Source organism: Aspergillus versicolor, assembly GCF_001890125.1.
Source record: "Aspergillus versicolor CBS 583.65 unplaced genomic scaffold ASPVEscaffold_6, whole genome shotgun sequence".
Taxonomy (NCBI): domain Eukaryota; kingdom Fungi; phylum Ascomycota; class Eurotiomycetes; order Eurotiales; family Aspergillaceae; genus Aspergillus; species Aspergillus versicolor.
This window is the reverse complement of record NW_024467529.1, coordinates 904,953-918,335: the sequence shown is the minus strand read 5'-3', so window position 1 is coordinate 918,335 and position 13,383 is coordinate 904,953. Positions and strand designations below refer to the sequence as shown.

At 51.6% G+C, this 13,383-nt stretch overlaps 5 protein-coding genes across 5 annotated transcripts; 2 read left to right on the top strand and 3 right to left on the bottom strand.

Moving 5' to 3' along the window:
• Nucleotides 1-10: 10 nt before the first annotated feature.
• Nucleotides 11-2,029, top strand: ASPVEDRAFT_84798 (uncharacterized protein; the record flags this gene model as incomplete). The annotated part of the gene is made up of 6 exons (XM_040817604.1): nucleotides 11-45; nucleotides 92-325; nucleotides 418-783; nucleotides 864-1,537; nucleotides 1,588-1,726; nucleotides 1,783-2,029. 6 exons carry the CDS (start codon nucleotides 11-13, stop codon nucleotides 2,027-2,029), a joined length of 1,695 nt encoding a protein of 564 aa, XP_040669111.1.
• Nucleotides 2,030-3,074: 1,045 nt separating this feature from the next.
• ASPVEDRAFT_732079 (uncharacterized protein) lies at nucleotides 3,075-4,219 on the bottom strand. Its single transcript, XM_040816195.1, has 4 exons — nucleotides 3,795-4,219; nucleotides 3,531-3,747; nucleotides 3,391-3,464; nucleotides 3,075-3,245 (listed from the first exon to the last, which is right to left on the bottom strand). Exons 1-3 carry the CDS (start codon nucleotides 4,091-4,093, stop codon nucleotides 3,450-3,452), a joined length of 531 nt encoding a protein of 176 aa, XP_040669110.1. The 5' UTR covers nucleotides 4,094-4,219; the 3' UTR covers nucleotides 3,075-3,245; nucleotides 3,391-3,449.
• Nucleotides 4,220-4,238: 19 nt separating this feature from the next.
• Nucleotides 4,239-6,189, top strand: ASPVEDRAFT_42857 (uncharacterized protein). Its single transcript, XM_040812677.1, has 3 exons — nucleotides 4,239-4,401; nucleotides 4,482-5,982; nucleotides 6,034-6,189. Exons 1-3 carry the CDS (start codon nucleotides 4,346-4,348, stop codon nucleotides 6,064-6,066), a joined length of 1,590 nt encoding a protein of 529 aa, XP_040669109.1. The 5' UTR covers nucleotides 4,239-4,345; the 3' UTR covers nucleotides 6,067-6,189.
• A 28-nt stretch (nucleotides 6,190-6,217) lies between these two features.
• ASPVEDRAFT_84795 (uncharacterized protein) lies at nucleotides 6,218-8,008 on the bottom strand (the record flags this gene model as incomplete). The annotated part of the gene is made up of 4 exons (XM_040817603.1): nucleotides 6,218-7,228; nucleotides 7,276-7,563; nucleotides 7,621-7,714; nucleotides 7,767-8,008. The coding sequence occupies 4 exons, from the start codon at nucleotides 8,006-8,008 to the stop codon at nucleotides 6,218-6,220; spliced, it is 1,635 nt and encodes a 544-aa protein (XP_040669108.1).
• Nucleotides 8,009-8,278: 270 nt separating this feature from the next.
• On the bottom strand, nucleotides 8,279-12,966 carry ASPVEDRAFT_84794 (putative UDP-glucose:glycoprotein glucosyltransferase; the record flags this gene model as incomplete). The annotated part of the gene is made up of 5 exons (XM_040817602.1): nucleotides 8,279-11,134; nucleotides 11,184-11,444; nucleotides 11,498-12,323; nucleotides 12,385-12,738; nucleotides 12,818-12,966. The coding sequence occupies 5 exons, from the start codon at nucleotides 12,964-12,966 to the stop codon at nucleotides 8,279-8,281; spliced, it is 4,446 nt and encodes a 1,481-aa protein (XP_040669107.1).
• Between the last annotated feature and the right edge of the window lie 417 nt (nucleotides 12,967-13,383).

The window sequence follows — 13,383 nt, the reverse complement described above, 5'->3', positions numbered from 1 at the left end:
GGCCGTGAAAATGGAGTCGTCGAGTGAAATCAGCGATACGTCTCAGTAAGTCGGTGCCTGACCCAATCTACTACCACTAACCAAGTAAAAGCGAGAGATCCTTGCAAGCATGGTCGGATTTGAGGCGCCACCAAATCCTCCTCGATGCAGACGAGTTCGTCACCAAATATGATTTGGACGACCTGCGCAATGAGATACGCACCGGCGCCCTCCTCCTCGAGGACCCGGACCATGTCGAAGGCTTGACAGAGGCGGATGTTAGTGCGCTGGCACAGGAGAAGCGACCTATACCTATTTTCTCCAGAAATCTTATTAAGGAACTTCCGTATGTCTGTTATATAGGAATTATGCTCTGGTAAGGTCCACATCTCGACGTGAAAGAGTGAGGCTGGTAGCTGAAACAGCTCTTGACTTCAGGGGCTTTGCGGAAACACTACTATCGGTGTCTGGCCCTGGCCCAGATCTTCGGGGTAATACATTAAATAATCCACTGATGCGTTTTGATACGTTCGTGAGGTTCGAGCCCGCTTATTGGGTTCTTGGGTACTGGTGCGCCGTCCCATTGCTCCGATCCTTTGGGCGCCGCGGTGCAATTTATGCAACGGTGGGCTTGAGACTAGCAGGCCTTCTTTATGCCATGATATTCCCGAAATTGTCCTCGAACGGGGTTTCTGGTGCATTATATGCAATAACCAAAGGGATGTTCCTGTGTATCATGCCGATGTACTTTGCAGAGACAAGTCCGATTCCAGCCCGTGGCAGTATCCTTCTTACCTGGAAACTGTTCGTATTCCCCTGCATTTTCAAAAAGAAAAGAAATCTAAGTGGAAACGGTCCGGTTAACTCTTTGGATGTGTATCTAGGACTCAAGGCCTTGGGGCGGCTTTTGGGCTTTGGATTGCCGTATTGGCTTCCCCAGTTGCTGCATCCTTGCCGGCAGCATTTTTGCTTCTTGGCGTTGGAGTGTGCTTCTGGACGGCTCCTGAATCGCCATACTGGCACTTCTACCGTGGAGAAATGCGTCAGGCTTACAAGGTGCTGCTCAAGCGTCGACAAATTGCTGCGCAGGCCAGCCGCGATCTATACAGGATGTACTCATTCAGAACGTACGACAGGCGGCTATCCACCAGCGCACGGAGGACAAAAAGATATCTCCTGCAGGCGCTGGTTATCACAACCACTCTTGCCCTTTCCTGGACAGTCCCTGGAATATCAGGGACCCTAGTCTTTATCTTGATTACGAGGATGCCGCCGTCCGAGTGGGGCGTTTCCACTGGAGTCATCATGCTGCTCTCGATGGTTGTCTCTGCTATTATGGTTCATCTCGTGGAGCGTATCGGACGGCGACGCTCAGTGCTAATGCTAATGGCGATCATGGCACTTGCTCTTGTCGTCAATATATTGACTGCCCATCAATATCTTGGGGGTTTCAGTCGTTGGGACCTGGGGATTCCCCAGACCGTCATGTTGCCATACGGCGCTTTATTCATACTCATTGAGCTATATGCAGCGGAAGTTGCTTGTTCCTTTGGTTCTGGTTCGTATTGCACCTTCTTCCTGGCTGCCTATCTTACTGATGAGATATAGATGCCATCATGGCAGTCATTATGACTATTTGTACCCTTAGGGATATATCCGCTGTATATCTGGCTACCATGATCGTTGAAATGAAGAGCTATAGGGTAAGATGGAACTTCTTCGCAGCGGCTCCATTGTCATTGTTTCTGTAAGTGTTTATCCCCCGTTTCCATGGCAGCTAGGCTCATCCGTGTCTACCTTTAGGGCTGTACATCTCATTTTCATATTCCTCGTATGCGTCCTCTTGATAGAGACCAAGGGACGCTCTTTAGAGGAGGTCCGAGTTGCATTTGACTTTCCAATCGCCAATCGCGTCGCCTATCGTGTCCGTCTCTACTCGTCGTATATAACAAGGAGGGTTTCTTCGTCACGCCGGCAGGATCTGGAGCCATTCGAAGAATCTGAATACGGGAATGGCGTGATACGGTTACAAGAAGGAAACATCGGTTAAATAAACATATATACCAATCTAGATATAGAACAAATGCTGCTCACTTTCGTAACGGCCATGGCAATCCCCGTCTGAACTGCATCCACTGGAGACGCTTCTCCATCGCCACCGAACCCAACACGGTATCTGCTCCCTGATCAATAAGAAAATGCACAACATCCGCTCTATCCTGTCGAACAGCCTCATACAGCGGCGAACACCCATTATCATCAGTAGCATCTACATCAGCACCGCTCTCCACCAACTGCCGAACTAACTTGATTGAGATTCGCGCAGATTCAATCGCCCGGTGCAACGGCCTGCGTCCATCAGGACTTGGTGTATTCGGATCTGCACCACCAGAAAGCAAAACACGCGCTTTCTCCTCCCTATCCAGACTCAACGCATACTGCAGCGGCGTCAGCCCACCCCGACCAAGAAGATCCGTCCTCGCCCCAAAACCCAGTAACGCCTTGACAGGCTCAACAGAAGCCAGTCTCGCAATCGCTAGATGGAGAACCGTATTCCCCATGCCATCCTGGGCGTTTACGTCCACCCCGCGCGAAACAAGTAGATGCAATATATCCAGGAAGGCCTGGGAATCGGCCCTGTGGGTGGAAAGATGCAGTGCCGTTTCCCCCTCGTAGTCGTGTCCTTGCTGCGGTCTGGTTCTGATCCACGTGTCGGCGCCGTATTCGAGCAGGATCCGCACTGTCTCGGGGCTTCCTTGTCTTGCAGCGTGGTGCAGCGCTGTGTGTCCGTTTTGCATCCGGTTTGGGTCGGCCCCGGATTCGAGGAGGGCTCTTGTGCGCCGGGAGTCTGGCGTGGTTCCGCCGGGTGTGGGTTGGGATGTGGTAACGAAGAGTTCTGAGGACCAGTAGTCCTGTGATGGTTAGCGCAGGTTGTCATTCATTATTTGGTATGGGCTTGTGTACCATTGGTAGCTGGCTCATACTTGGGGCGCTGTTCCAGTGGGTCTCTGTCAAGGAGAGACCGGGTGGGTTTTCTATTGTTTGGCTGGATTCTGTCTCAACTATATCTGGGCTTGGCTGTTTGACGTGTGCAGAATCTATGCCTATCTCCCACTCTTTTAATAAATCCTTGGACGCTCGTGGTCGATTGCCTGGGACAGGGCTCATCAAGGACTGGATAAAGCTTCGTCCAGAGCTTCCCACTCCGTGTTCGATAAGAGGGCCATCTGGGTAGGGTGCATTTCCCTGATAGTACTCGCCAAGCTCTCGAAACCCCGGGAAGGGGTGACTATTAGTTAATAAATAGAATAAAAGACACCCCAGCGACCAGGTGTCCACGGCATTCGTATACTGGGACTCCGCACTTGTGTCGAACAAGAGCTCCGGTGCCATATACTCTGGGGTACCTACCCGACTCCTGAGACTGGTCCGATCAGCCGTGTACTTGCTGACGCCAAAGTCTGCAATCTTCACCACGATCGGATCTGCTTCTGCAATGAGGACATTCTCCGAGACATCAGCAACAGGTTTGCCGACAAAGACATACATACCTGCGGCTTGATATCGCGGTGAGCTATCCCCAATCCATGTAATGCGGCCAATCCCTCGAGTAGCTGTCCTGCGACTGTTTTGGCAACCTGCTCTGACACTGGCTCCACGAAGAACTGATCGATGTCCCCGAGGGCACAGTATTCCAGCACGAGTGCGACTCCATCTGGAATCTCAAACCAGCCCAGGAACTCGACGAAGAGGCGGGTATAGCTAGGACTACAACATGTAAGAATATTAAAATTAACCAGACTCATATGTCTTACCCTATATCTTTAGCTATCCGGGCTGCAGCTTCTAGCTCCAAGCACCGATTCCCGCGGGTTGGGTCTTGATGCAAGATTTCCTTGACCACGCGCAGTTGCCCGGCGGTGCTTTCGTCCAGGTATACATTCTTGTAGACCGTCTCTTTGTGCGTAAAGTAGCGCTTCCGCGTCCACAGTGTTGTTACAGGGATCCTCTCGTCCTCGCGTGCGTCAGTCTCATAGGTGATCTCTCGTCTGCGATCCCCGAGGTCCTTGATCTCCAGCCTAAACGGCGCAATGAGATCGTTGGCGGCCTCCATATCCCCTGGTTGAGTGTGGGAATCATGTCTGCCTCCTCCTAAGAGCCGCGCACTGACTCCAGGCGCTAAGGCGCTGACGTGAGACGAGGCTGCACGCCGCAGATCAACAGCCTCGCAGTCGCGCTTCACAGCCTCGTGCGGATCATCGTTTCTCCAACAGGACAATCGCGCCCAGTCTCGACGCTATCCAAACTTCGTTAGCACTTCAGATCACCGTGGTTGATTGGGTATCTGTTGTTTGTGGCCGATAGCATGGATCCTGCGTCCGTTGCTCTGGCCGTGGTCAGCGTGATAGATCTCTGCTACAAGTTCGTCTGTCTCTTCGCTCTTGGACTCAGCTTCCCCGCCTTTATGGTTGGAGCCTTGTGCACACTAACATCAAGTATAGGTATGGAAACAAACTGGCCGTCCTGTGCCATCAATACCGACACCTAGACGCGGATCTAGGAGAAATAATCCTCTCCATCCAAGCATCATGGTTGAAAATGGATATACAGCTGAAATCGCTGCGAGCGATATGCGACAAACTGGACTATCCGCTGTTGAACCTCTACCATGATGCCCTGACCCATCTGGAGGCGAAGCTCACAAAGGCTTCGGAGAGTTTTCAGGTTGTGCAGGCAAAGACTGGCGTGGCGTTCAACGTGCATCAGAAGTTGAAGGCCGTGTACCTGAAGCGCGAACTCGCGCAGACTGTCGGTGATCTTGAGGAGTGGCAGAGGAGGTTTGATCCGTCTTGGTACCTTATTACCAGGATAGCGAATCCCGATGTTGATAGGAAGCTGCAGAACGTTCGTCCCGCGCAGCAGCAGCAGCAGCAGCAACAATCACAATCACCATCCACACGTCTAACACGGATGAGAGAGTCTATCAAGCAGCTCTCATCTCAGGGGGAGGAGACGACTGGGTCTATTTTCAAAGATGCGACATCAATAAGCAGCGGGATGTTGAGGGTTGAAGGAACGAATGCATACCTGTCGAAGTATAAAAACGGCGCCCGATCTGTCATCCTTGACCCGGCGAACCTGCTCAGTCAGAGCCAGGTATCTAGTACAACCGCAAAGCTACACATCCGAGATCTAGCAAGACTCCTGCTGCACATTGACCCGTTGACATTCCATCTCTTGCGATGCGACGGCGTGATCGAATTACCAACCGCATATGGAATGCAATTTCATCTGCTCCTAGAGATCCCTGCCGGTCTATCCTCACCAAAAACCCTGCGGCGGCTTCTCTTGCAAAGACCCATACGCAAATGCTCATTAAGCCAGCGAATCCAATTATCCAAGCAGCTCGCTCGCTCAGTCATGTTTGTGCATACAGCAGGCTTCGTGCACAAGAACATCAGCCCGACCACGGACCTTGTCTTCCACGACGACAAAGGCAACGTGGAGCTGGGTCCGTCGTTTCTCATCGGCTTCGAACGGATACGCAAAGCTGAAGGCCGGACAGAAAAGTTCGGGGACTTGGACTGGGAGAAGAACCTCTACCGGCATCCACTGCGTCAGGGTCTCCACCCGGAAGATATATTCGAGATGCGGCATGACATTTATAGTCTTGGGGTGTGTTTGCTCGAGATAGCTCTGTGGGAATCATTCGTCCGTTTTGAAGATGGAGAAGGAGGGGAGAGGAAGGCTGTCCCTTGGTCTGGGCTGGAGATATTGGACTCCCTAGCGGATAGGGACCAGCGACGTGGTGCGTTCGCAACAAAGGATCGACTATTAGAGATATGCAAGGAAGATCTACCCAGTGTAGTAGGGGAGAAATACACTAGTGTCGTTGTTGCCTGCCTTTGCTGTTTGGATGAGACTGACGATAACCCGTTTCGGGATGAGAAGAGCTTTCAGGACAGAGACGGGATTGTAATAGGGGTGAGGTATATTGAGAATGTGAGTTTGCTTTCACTGATACTACTGAAGGATTTGCTAACACGGTGTCAGGTTCTTTTGAAATTGGAGGAGCTGGTCATATAACTGCGGTAGCTGCTTGCCTAGACAATACAAATAATCGAATACCAATTCGAGTGCCAAATGCCATTTTGATAATTTCCTAATTATCTTCGCGCTAGTTGATCGGATTGGCAATTAAAATGCCGAATTTAGTTATACCAATGTCCTGCTCTTGTTAGGTCTGATTTAAAGAGAAAGGTTGGGGAAGACGAACGCTGTATTGGCCGGTGATGCCGACGACGGCCGCTGACTGGTTCAGTGCAGGACGGAAGACTTTGACGACATCGTTCTCCGTCCATGTCCCCAGTTTTACTCGTGGTTCATCGACTCTGTCCATAGACAGGAGGCCCAACCCAAAGGCCATTCGGTCCGAAGCTTTTAGCGACTTAGGCCCCAGTGATAACACAATACCGGCGATGACAAGGTCCGCAGGAAGTGCAACGCTCTGCATGCCAGTGGCCCTTTTCCCGAAGAGGCGACCAGATTCCTCCCCTTCTAAGCGCCACTCGATTCCGGTAATCGATGTTTGTTTTGAGAAGTACACCGTCAAACTGCTGAGACGCGGTGGATCCAAAATGGTTGGGCGGAAGTATGTCTCGCTCTCTACTAGCGTTCTCGTCTCGCTGTCGGCTTTGTCGCGAATACGCGCAACCTGGGAGCTGGTGATGGATTCCAGTTCACTTGAGACGGATCCTGACTCCTTCGTTCGGCGGCTTAGAATATCCAGAATACCTTCACAGCAGGACCAGATTCGACGGCGGTTCTTTAACGACAGATTGGTTTCATATCGGTCATTTCTGCCATCCGGACAACTGGCACTGGTTTCTTTGAGAAGAGATAAAAGCTTCTTATAGTCAACCCTTTCGTCTAGGCTCGACACTGTTTCAAAAAGTGATGTTCCCTCAATCCATGGCGTCTCGGTATAGATCCGAGATCTCCAAAAAGCGCGCGGTAGGCGTGTAGAAGCTCCACGGAACGAGCAGCTGCTCAGAAAAAGATTGAGAACTGACTCTGATGGCAATAGTTCTAGTATCATGCAATGCACTTCGAAAGGAAGTTTGGCGAATGGATCGGCGGGTATCGAACCTCTCGCTACATTCTGGTTCTGAGATCTGGGTTCCACCAATGTAGATTCCTGAACGAGCTCCGAAAAGTCAATGTCTTTTAACGGGTCTGAAACAAGCCACTAAATGCACCATTAGCAGGCGTCAGGCAATTCGTGGGAATGCCCACCTCATAGCCCGGGAGAGCCTCCCATTCCTGCATTGTAAACTCGGTAGTACCGCCATATAACCGGGGGTCACGCCATTCCAGATATACATCATTCGGGCCTAGTACACGGGCCATCATAGTAAGATAGAGTCGGCGAAGATCTAGCGGTTGTTGGCTCGGCCTTGTAGTTTTGTGCACTAGCTGCAGTAGCTGCCAGCACGCATCATGCACGATGAACCCATCTTGGTTCGGCCAAAGGCTCTCATCTGATCCAGAAAGCGAGAAGGCAAACCAAGAATCATATTCGCCCTATACACTATGAGTCTCTCGCACAAAGAGGTACCGTAGCCATCTTCCATAACTTACAATCGGGGTCAGATAGCAAGAACCGTCGTCATTTGGCAATTCAGATTCATCTTCGTTTTGACTGTATTCTCCTTGCATGCGTAGCATCCGGACCCTTTCAAGCCACTGTGGGTTATATTGGCGGATTGACTATCCGATTGACGCACGCAAAGGTGGCTTGTACCGCTATGTCTCGCTCAGGCAGAATATCACCCCAATACCCCCGGTTACACGGGCAATATGGCGTATGTTTGAAGTCCTCGCCGTCATCACTCTGGTCCGAGCATTCACAGTCATCATCAAATAAACTATTTTCGTTGTCGCCAGGTTGCGCCGTGGAGGCCTTGCGTAGCCCCCATTCGTATAAGGGGCCTGCACAGATTGTGCAGTAAAACGTGATTTTGCCCATCTTAACGGGGGTTATCAATAAGAGGGACCTTCACTGGGCTTACACTGAAGATATGAGAAGTGAAAATTTGATGAAGTTGACAAGATGTTGGTCAAAGGTTGAGACGAACTTCGACTTGGGGGAATACGAGCAAGGCACGGATGTGATTGGTCAGACTGTTGGTGTATCGATCACATGACACCCGGTTCCTGGAGAGTGAAGATAAACAATAACACCAAATGGAAATTTAGTAACATCTCAATGTTGAACAAGTTCTATAAACAACCCTGTCTAAAGCTCATCCTTCTTCCAGCTAGCAGTGTCCTCATGTTCAGCCTCATCAGCTCCCACCTCCTCTACCCGTGCAGTATCAGCATCAGCAACCCTCTTCGCCAATCCGGCAATCTCCTCGTCATACACCGTCCACTCAGGAACCTGCCTCTTAGCCCTCTCCAACTTCGGCTCTTTGGTCTGCGGGTTATTACACAAATCAATCGTCCTCGCCTGTCCCAACGCCTCATCCGAACACCAAGTCTCACACCAAAGCCACTCCTGCGGTAGACTCTTGATCGGAATATGGTGCTGCATGTGGTTCGGCAGGTCCTGATCCAGATTACTCAGACTGTTCTTATCCGCGGAGAGCATCTGGTACTGGCCTCTCAGTCTGTCGCCGGCTGCCATCGCGCGGAATTGGACCAGATCGACGACGTAGAGTGCGGAGATGTGGTACGGCGATCCGCGGAGAAAAGACTTCCAGTACCCCTGCTTCCAGAAGCGGAACCCTTCCATTTCGGTCCGTGAATCGCACATGGGCGTGAAGCCGTAGGGGGCGCCTTCGAGGTCGAAATTGACCAGGTCTGACATGTCGGTACGGACGATCTGGTCTGCGTCGACGAAGATGACTTTGTCGAGGGATAGCGGGAACAGGACGTCCAGGAAGAGGATCTTGTATCCCCAGATTTCGCGCTGCTTCTCCTTCTGCGCTCGAAGCCAGTGTGGCCATTTGTAGGTGACCATTTCGTATTTGAAGCCGTATTCGGCGGCGAGATGCGGCAGGAAGGACTTGAAGGATGGAGAGAGGAATTGCTCGATGAACCAGAATTTAACGGTTTTGTCCGTGTTGCGCATTACAGAGATCATCATGATGTTAAGCATGCGCTCGTAGAGGTGCCCGCTAGCTACAGAGAAGATGTTGATGTCGGCGTTTGCTTCGGCATTGTTCTTTGAGCCGACACCGACACTGGATAAGACGTTGGAGGCAAAGTTGAAGCCCTTCGACATGAAGTCCATAGCCGAACCAGGCTTAGGTCCTGACTCGAGGACGTCTTCATCTTCCTGTCCCTTCCTTCGAGACATACGCGGGAACAGGGTCTTTCCCTGGAAGGAGAGCAATGCGACTTCCTTGCTGTCGTCGCCGGCTTGGGGGCTGTACCCAAGTTGACCTAAGCTATCCAAATTGAAGATCTTTTCGCTACGGCCAGGCTTGAGGTTGATACTCCACAGACCAGGTTGTGCCTTGAACTGGAAGTAGCCGAGGTTCGCCATGACGATGGTATCAGCGAAGTATGGGTTATCTTCGGTGCCAAGGACCAGCTGCACACCTCTCGGAGGGGACTTTGTGGTCATATCACGAGAGTGCCCTTCAATCAGGATATGTTCCAATGCATAGACCGCATCCACATTCGACCCTTCTTTCACCGAGCTCAACTTGATGTTGTCGAGATCATGCACGGAATCCTGAGGTGCAACGAGCCAGTACGGGGGCACATCCATACCGAGCGTAAGAAGTGCTTCAACGGGTACACCGGAGAATGTAGCCCCAGGCCGCTGGACAGAGCCGTCATCGCCAAACGATGGCTCCGGGGACAGAACATAGCGATAGAACCGCTTAATCGGGAGCTCTCGGTTCTCATCGCGTGGGTTCATAAAGAGGTTTAGTCTGACACCATCCAGCTCTGAGAGAGCCTTCAGAATCGGTAACCACCTTTGAGATGTCTCTGACGTCGGATCAATCGACGCAGCAATAGTGATTGTTGGGTCCTCGGGTCCAGGAATAGTGATGATAGAACCAGATCCACTCCAGTCATTGAAGAACTTGGCCCGCACATCCGACGCGGCTTCGAAAAGACCTTCGGGGACATCTGACACTGTCGAAAGAGCCACAAGCGAAGTAAGCTTCGCAACGGAAAAGGGGTCAGACAGCTTGGAAGCGAACGGAAGATCCTTCGCAGCTTTAGCGACAGGACCAATTCGGGTGTTATTCTCGTAAGCCAGGAGCTGCTTTAGATCTTCCGTGGTCACATCCTGGGTAGGCTTGACTACTCGGCCGTTGACGACAACACCGGTCGTTCCGGGAGAAAAGCCTAACGTCTCAGCCAAAGGTTGGAACTTCGACCAGAAATCAACAGCTGCTTGAGCGTCAGCGTCCGACGACTCAGGGGATGTGATATCCGCCAAAATGCGCGCAACATCGACGTCGTTCCCTCCTTTCAGGGAATGGTAGATCAGCGCAGAGGCAGTGTCGCTTGCCGATGGATCCTCAGGGTTATGGATTAGGAGCATCTCCGCCTTCGCTTCTTTCTCCTGCATCCCCAGAGCGGATACGAGCGTCTTCAGTCCGGCCTTGGTACCGAAATCACCAACGACGATCATGTGCACGCTCTCCAGGGGTTCATCCTGCGATGCAACGCGAGGAACCTGTCCAATGAGGTCTCCGGACTGCACTGCGATCTTCGTCAAATCCACAAGCTCAACATCCTTAGAATCCTCGGGGACGATCCACGGAACGCGACGGGTAAACGCCTGGGAAAGGAAGAACCCTGGGAGCCAGGTATCCTCGTCAAACAAGCCGTCGACAATTGAGCGCTGGATCAAACGCAGATCTTGTTCAACCTTCGCGCTCATTTCCTGCGGCCAGCTTTCACCACGCACAATCGGGATGCCGTTGATGAAGACAAGGGGAGTTTCGGGCTTGATGCCAAGGCGGTCTTGGTATGCGGTTGTGTGAGAGACCGAGAGCGCTACATCTTGGTTGCTTAGCACTTCGTCTAGCGAGAGAGCTTCTTTCTCGGCTCTAGGGGTTTTATCTTCGGTGGCTGCCAGAAAGCTGTCCTTGTCCGGTGTCGCCAGTTTATTTTTCTTCGATGCCTGACCACCTTTAGAAAATGAAATTTAGTTAATAGGACAAGGAGCATACCTCTTCTAAGTAGGTCATGAGACTTGACAATCCAAATGTCTCTTGCAGGTAGTGAGCCACCTTCAATTGGGCAGTTGAACCTGCTGAGGATGCGAGAGGGACAACACCAAATCTAACGGGAATCTTCTTCTTCACGAAGAGTTGGATCGTGGTCACGATCAAATCCACATCCTCAACGTTTGAGAGGTCGAGCGGGAACACGATGTTATTCAAATCGCGGCTGACTGCGGGAAGTTGACCGGGATACGTGCGTCGAAGGAACTAATTGTCATCAGTACTATGCCATCTCAAAACAGGGAACGTTGAATGCTCACCAATACTAAGTCACCTGGCCATGATTCGTATCTAGCATCCTTCTCCAAATCATTCAGCCAGATAACGACACCTCCGCCTTCGATCTCGTCGCGGTAATCATACCGCTGAGATACGTCCTGCACTACGGACTCAGTAACGCTGTCATGAGACAAAAGATCCACGGCTTCCTTCGCAGTGAGACCTAGGCTCCGGAAACTCTCCATCAGCTTCCTCTCGCGCCGGAGGTGGTCTACGAGGAAGAAGGCGTCGATCTGCCGAGGATCAATTTGGACACCGTTTATCCACAGCGCGTTCGCACCAGACGGCAGCATTTCGAGACGGTTCGTCTTGATCTCGCGCAGGAGCTTGTCGCTTCTATTGTGGGCAGCGATGATAGAAGAGTATTTGGGAAAGTCCTGGGATAGCTTCACGAGCGTGTCAAGGGGGTCTTTGCTGTCCGCTACATATTGTGCTGTGTTCAATCCAAGTCGTGCCACCTCAGACGAAGACAGAGGTCTCAAGTCATCAGGGCTTTCCTCACTTTCGGCGGACTTGGCATTCTTCGAGTTCGAGTCTCGCTGCTCGGCATCGCGGTCGTCAATGACGATATAGTCCGTCCGTTTCAAAGCGAGTTCAACGCCATAGCCGGAAACAAATAACGGGCGGGAGCTCCAGTGTTGCGGAGGACGATACCGTACCCGATACGAGACCTCGCCCTCCTTCGCCATGGAGCTCAAAGTGTGATGGAAATCTTTAAACATCGGCGAAGCAACATCCGCATATAGAATAGCCGGCGGTAGAGAATTATCTCCGAAGACGCGGTCAAAGGGCAATTCCCGTCCATCTCTGCGTGCAAACATCAGTTAGCAATCATCAAACTAACACCAAAATTAACATGACAACATACGCTTCACCATAAACATCCTGCTGCGCCCGCTCCATAGTAGACGAGCAATATTGTTTCCCATCCGAATGAACCCAAACTGGACAAGCAGCATCCTGGGCCGCCATAAGCAAGTGCTGCACCGAGGTATTATAGAACTGGTAGTGGGCCGCAACGCGCGGGCTAGCAGATCGAATCGACAAGGAGAGTTTGAACGACGAGAGGCTCTCAGGTGTGGCTAGATGTCCATCTTCAACAACGACCTGCAGGAACCGGTCGTATACTTCTTTGTCCGAGACGGAGTCGTCGAAGGCGCCATCGGCTATGCGGTCGAGTAATGGGAAGTATGAGGCTGGGTTCTCTTCTGCTGCTGTTTCTCTGGATTGGCAGTCTATGTCAGTGTACTAAGCTCGAAAATTGAGCAAAATAGACGCAGTGGATTGAATGCTTTGCTCACAGTAGCTCTATAAGATAAGGGCCCGAGTCGAATGAAGCTTGGAGCGCGACGTTAACCGAGGGGCTGGCTGTGACACTCGAAACCAGCAAAGTCGCGAATGCGATGCATGACAGCCGCCATGAGGCGGCGATACCTGAGCTGAGACGCATCTCTATAGCCTGTTATATACAAGCAAATAGCACTTAATGAGTCGTCGAGGGGCCGTAATGCTTCCAGGAGTGGATAGCTTTGTTCAAGCTGCTGACATCACGGCGAGGGTCAATCTAGGGCGACGGGAGCATTCAAGAGGCCAGAAGAGCAGGGCAAATATAAAATTCTAGAGTACAAATCAAGAATGACGAATTCGGCTCTCTGAGGTCAGGCAAGCTGTCGATCGAGGTGAGCGTTTACTTGCTTCTTCAGGCCACATCTCAAGCTGTTACGGGCGGCGCAGCGGCCAAAGACGCCAGACTTCCGGGGTCCCAACGCCATGTGTGATTGGTCCATTTTATACAGCACATTGACTGGAATGGCGGCTCCACAATCCTCGATCCATGACGGGATCCATGATGTACTTTGGTGGACTC

What these genes read in the sequence shown, in the direction of transcription:
- ASPVEDRAFT_732079 (XM_040816195.1), bottom strand. Translation starts at nt 4,093, where the DNA reads ATGGAGGCCGCCAACGATCTCATTGCGCCGTTTAGGCTGGAGATCAAG. An exon ending in CGGATAGCTAAAGATATAGG is followed by an intron (nt 3,748 to 3,794) that starts GTAAGACATATG and finishes TACATGTTGTAG; the next exon opens with TCCTAGCTATACCCGCCTCT.
- ASPVEDRAFT_42857 (XM_040812677.1), top strand. Translation starts at nt 4,346, where the DNA reads ATGGATCCTGCGTCCGTTGCTCTGGCCGTGGTCAGCGTGATAGATCTC. An exon ending in GTGATAGATCTCTGCTACAA is followed by an intron (nt 4,402 to 4,481) that starts GTTCGTCTGTCT and finishes CATCAAGTATAG; the next exon opens with GTATGGAAACAAACTGGCCG. An exon ending in GGGTGAGGTATATTGAGAAT is followed by an intron (nt 5,983 to 6,033) that starts GTGAGTTTGCTT and finishes ACACGGTGTCAG; the next exon opens with GTTCTTTTGAAATTGGAGGA.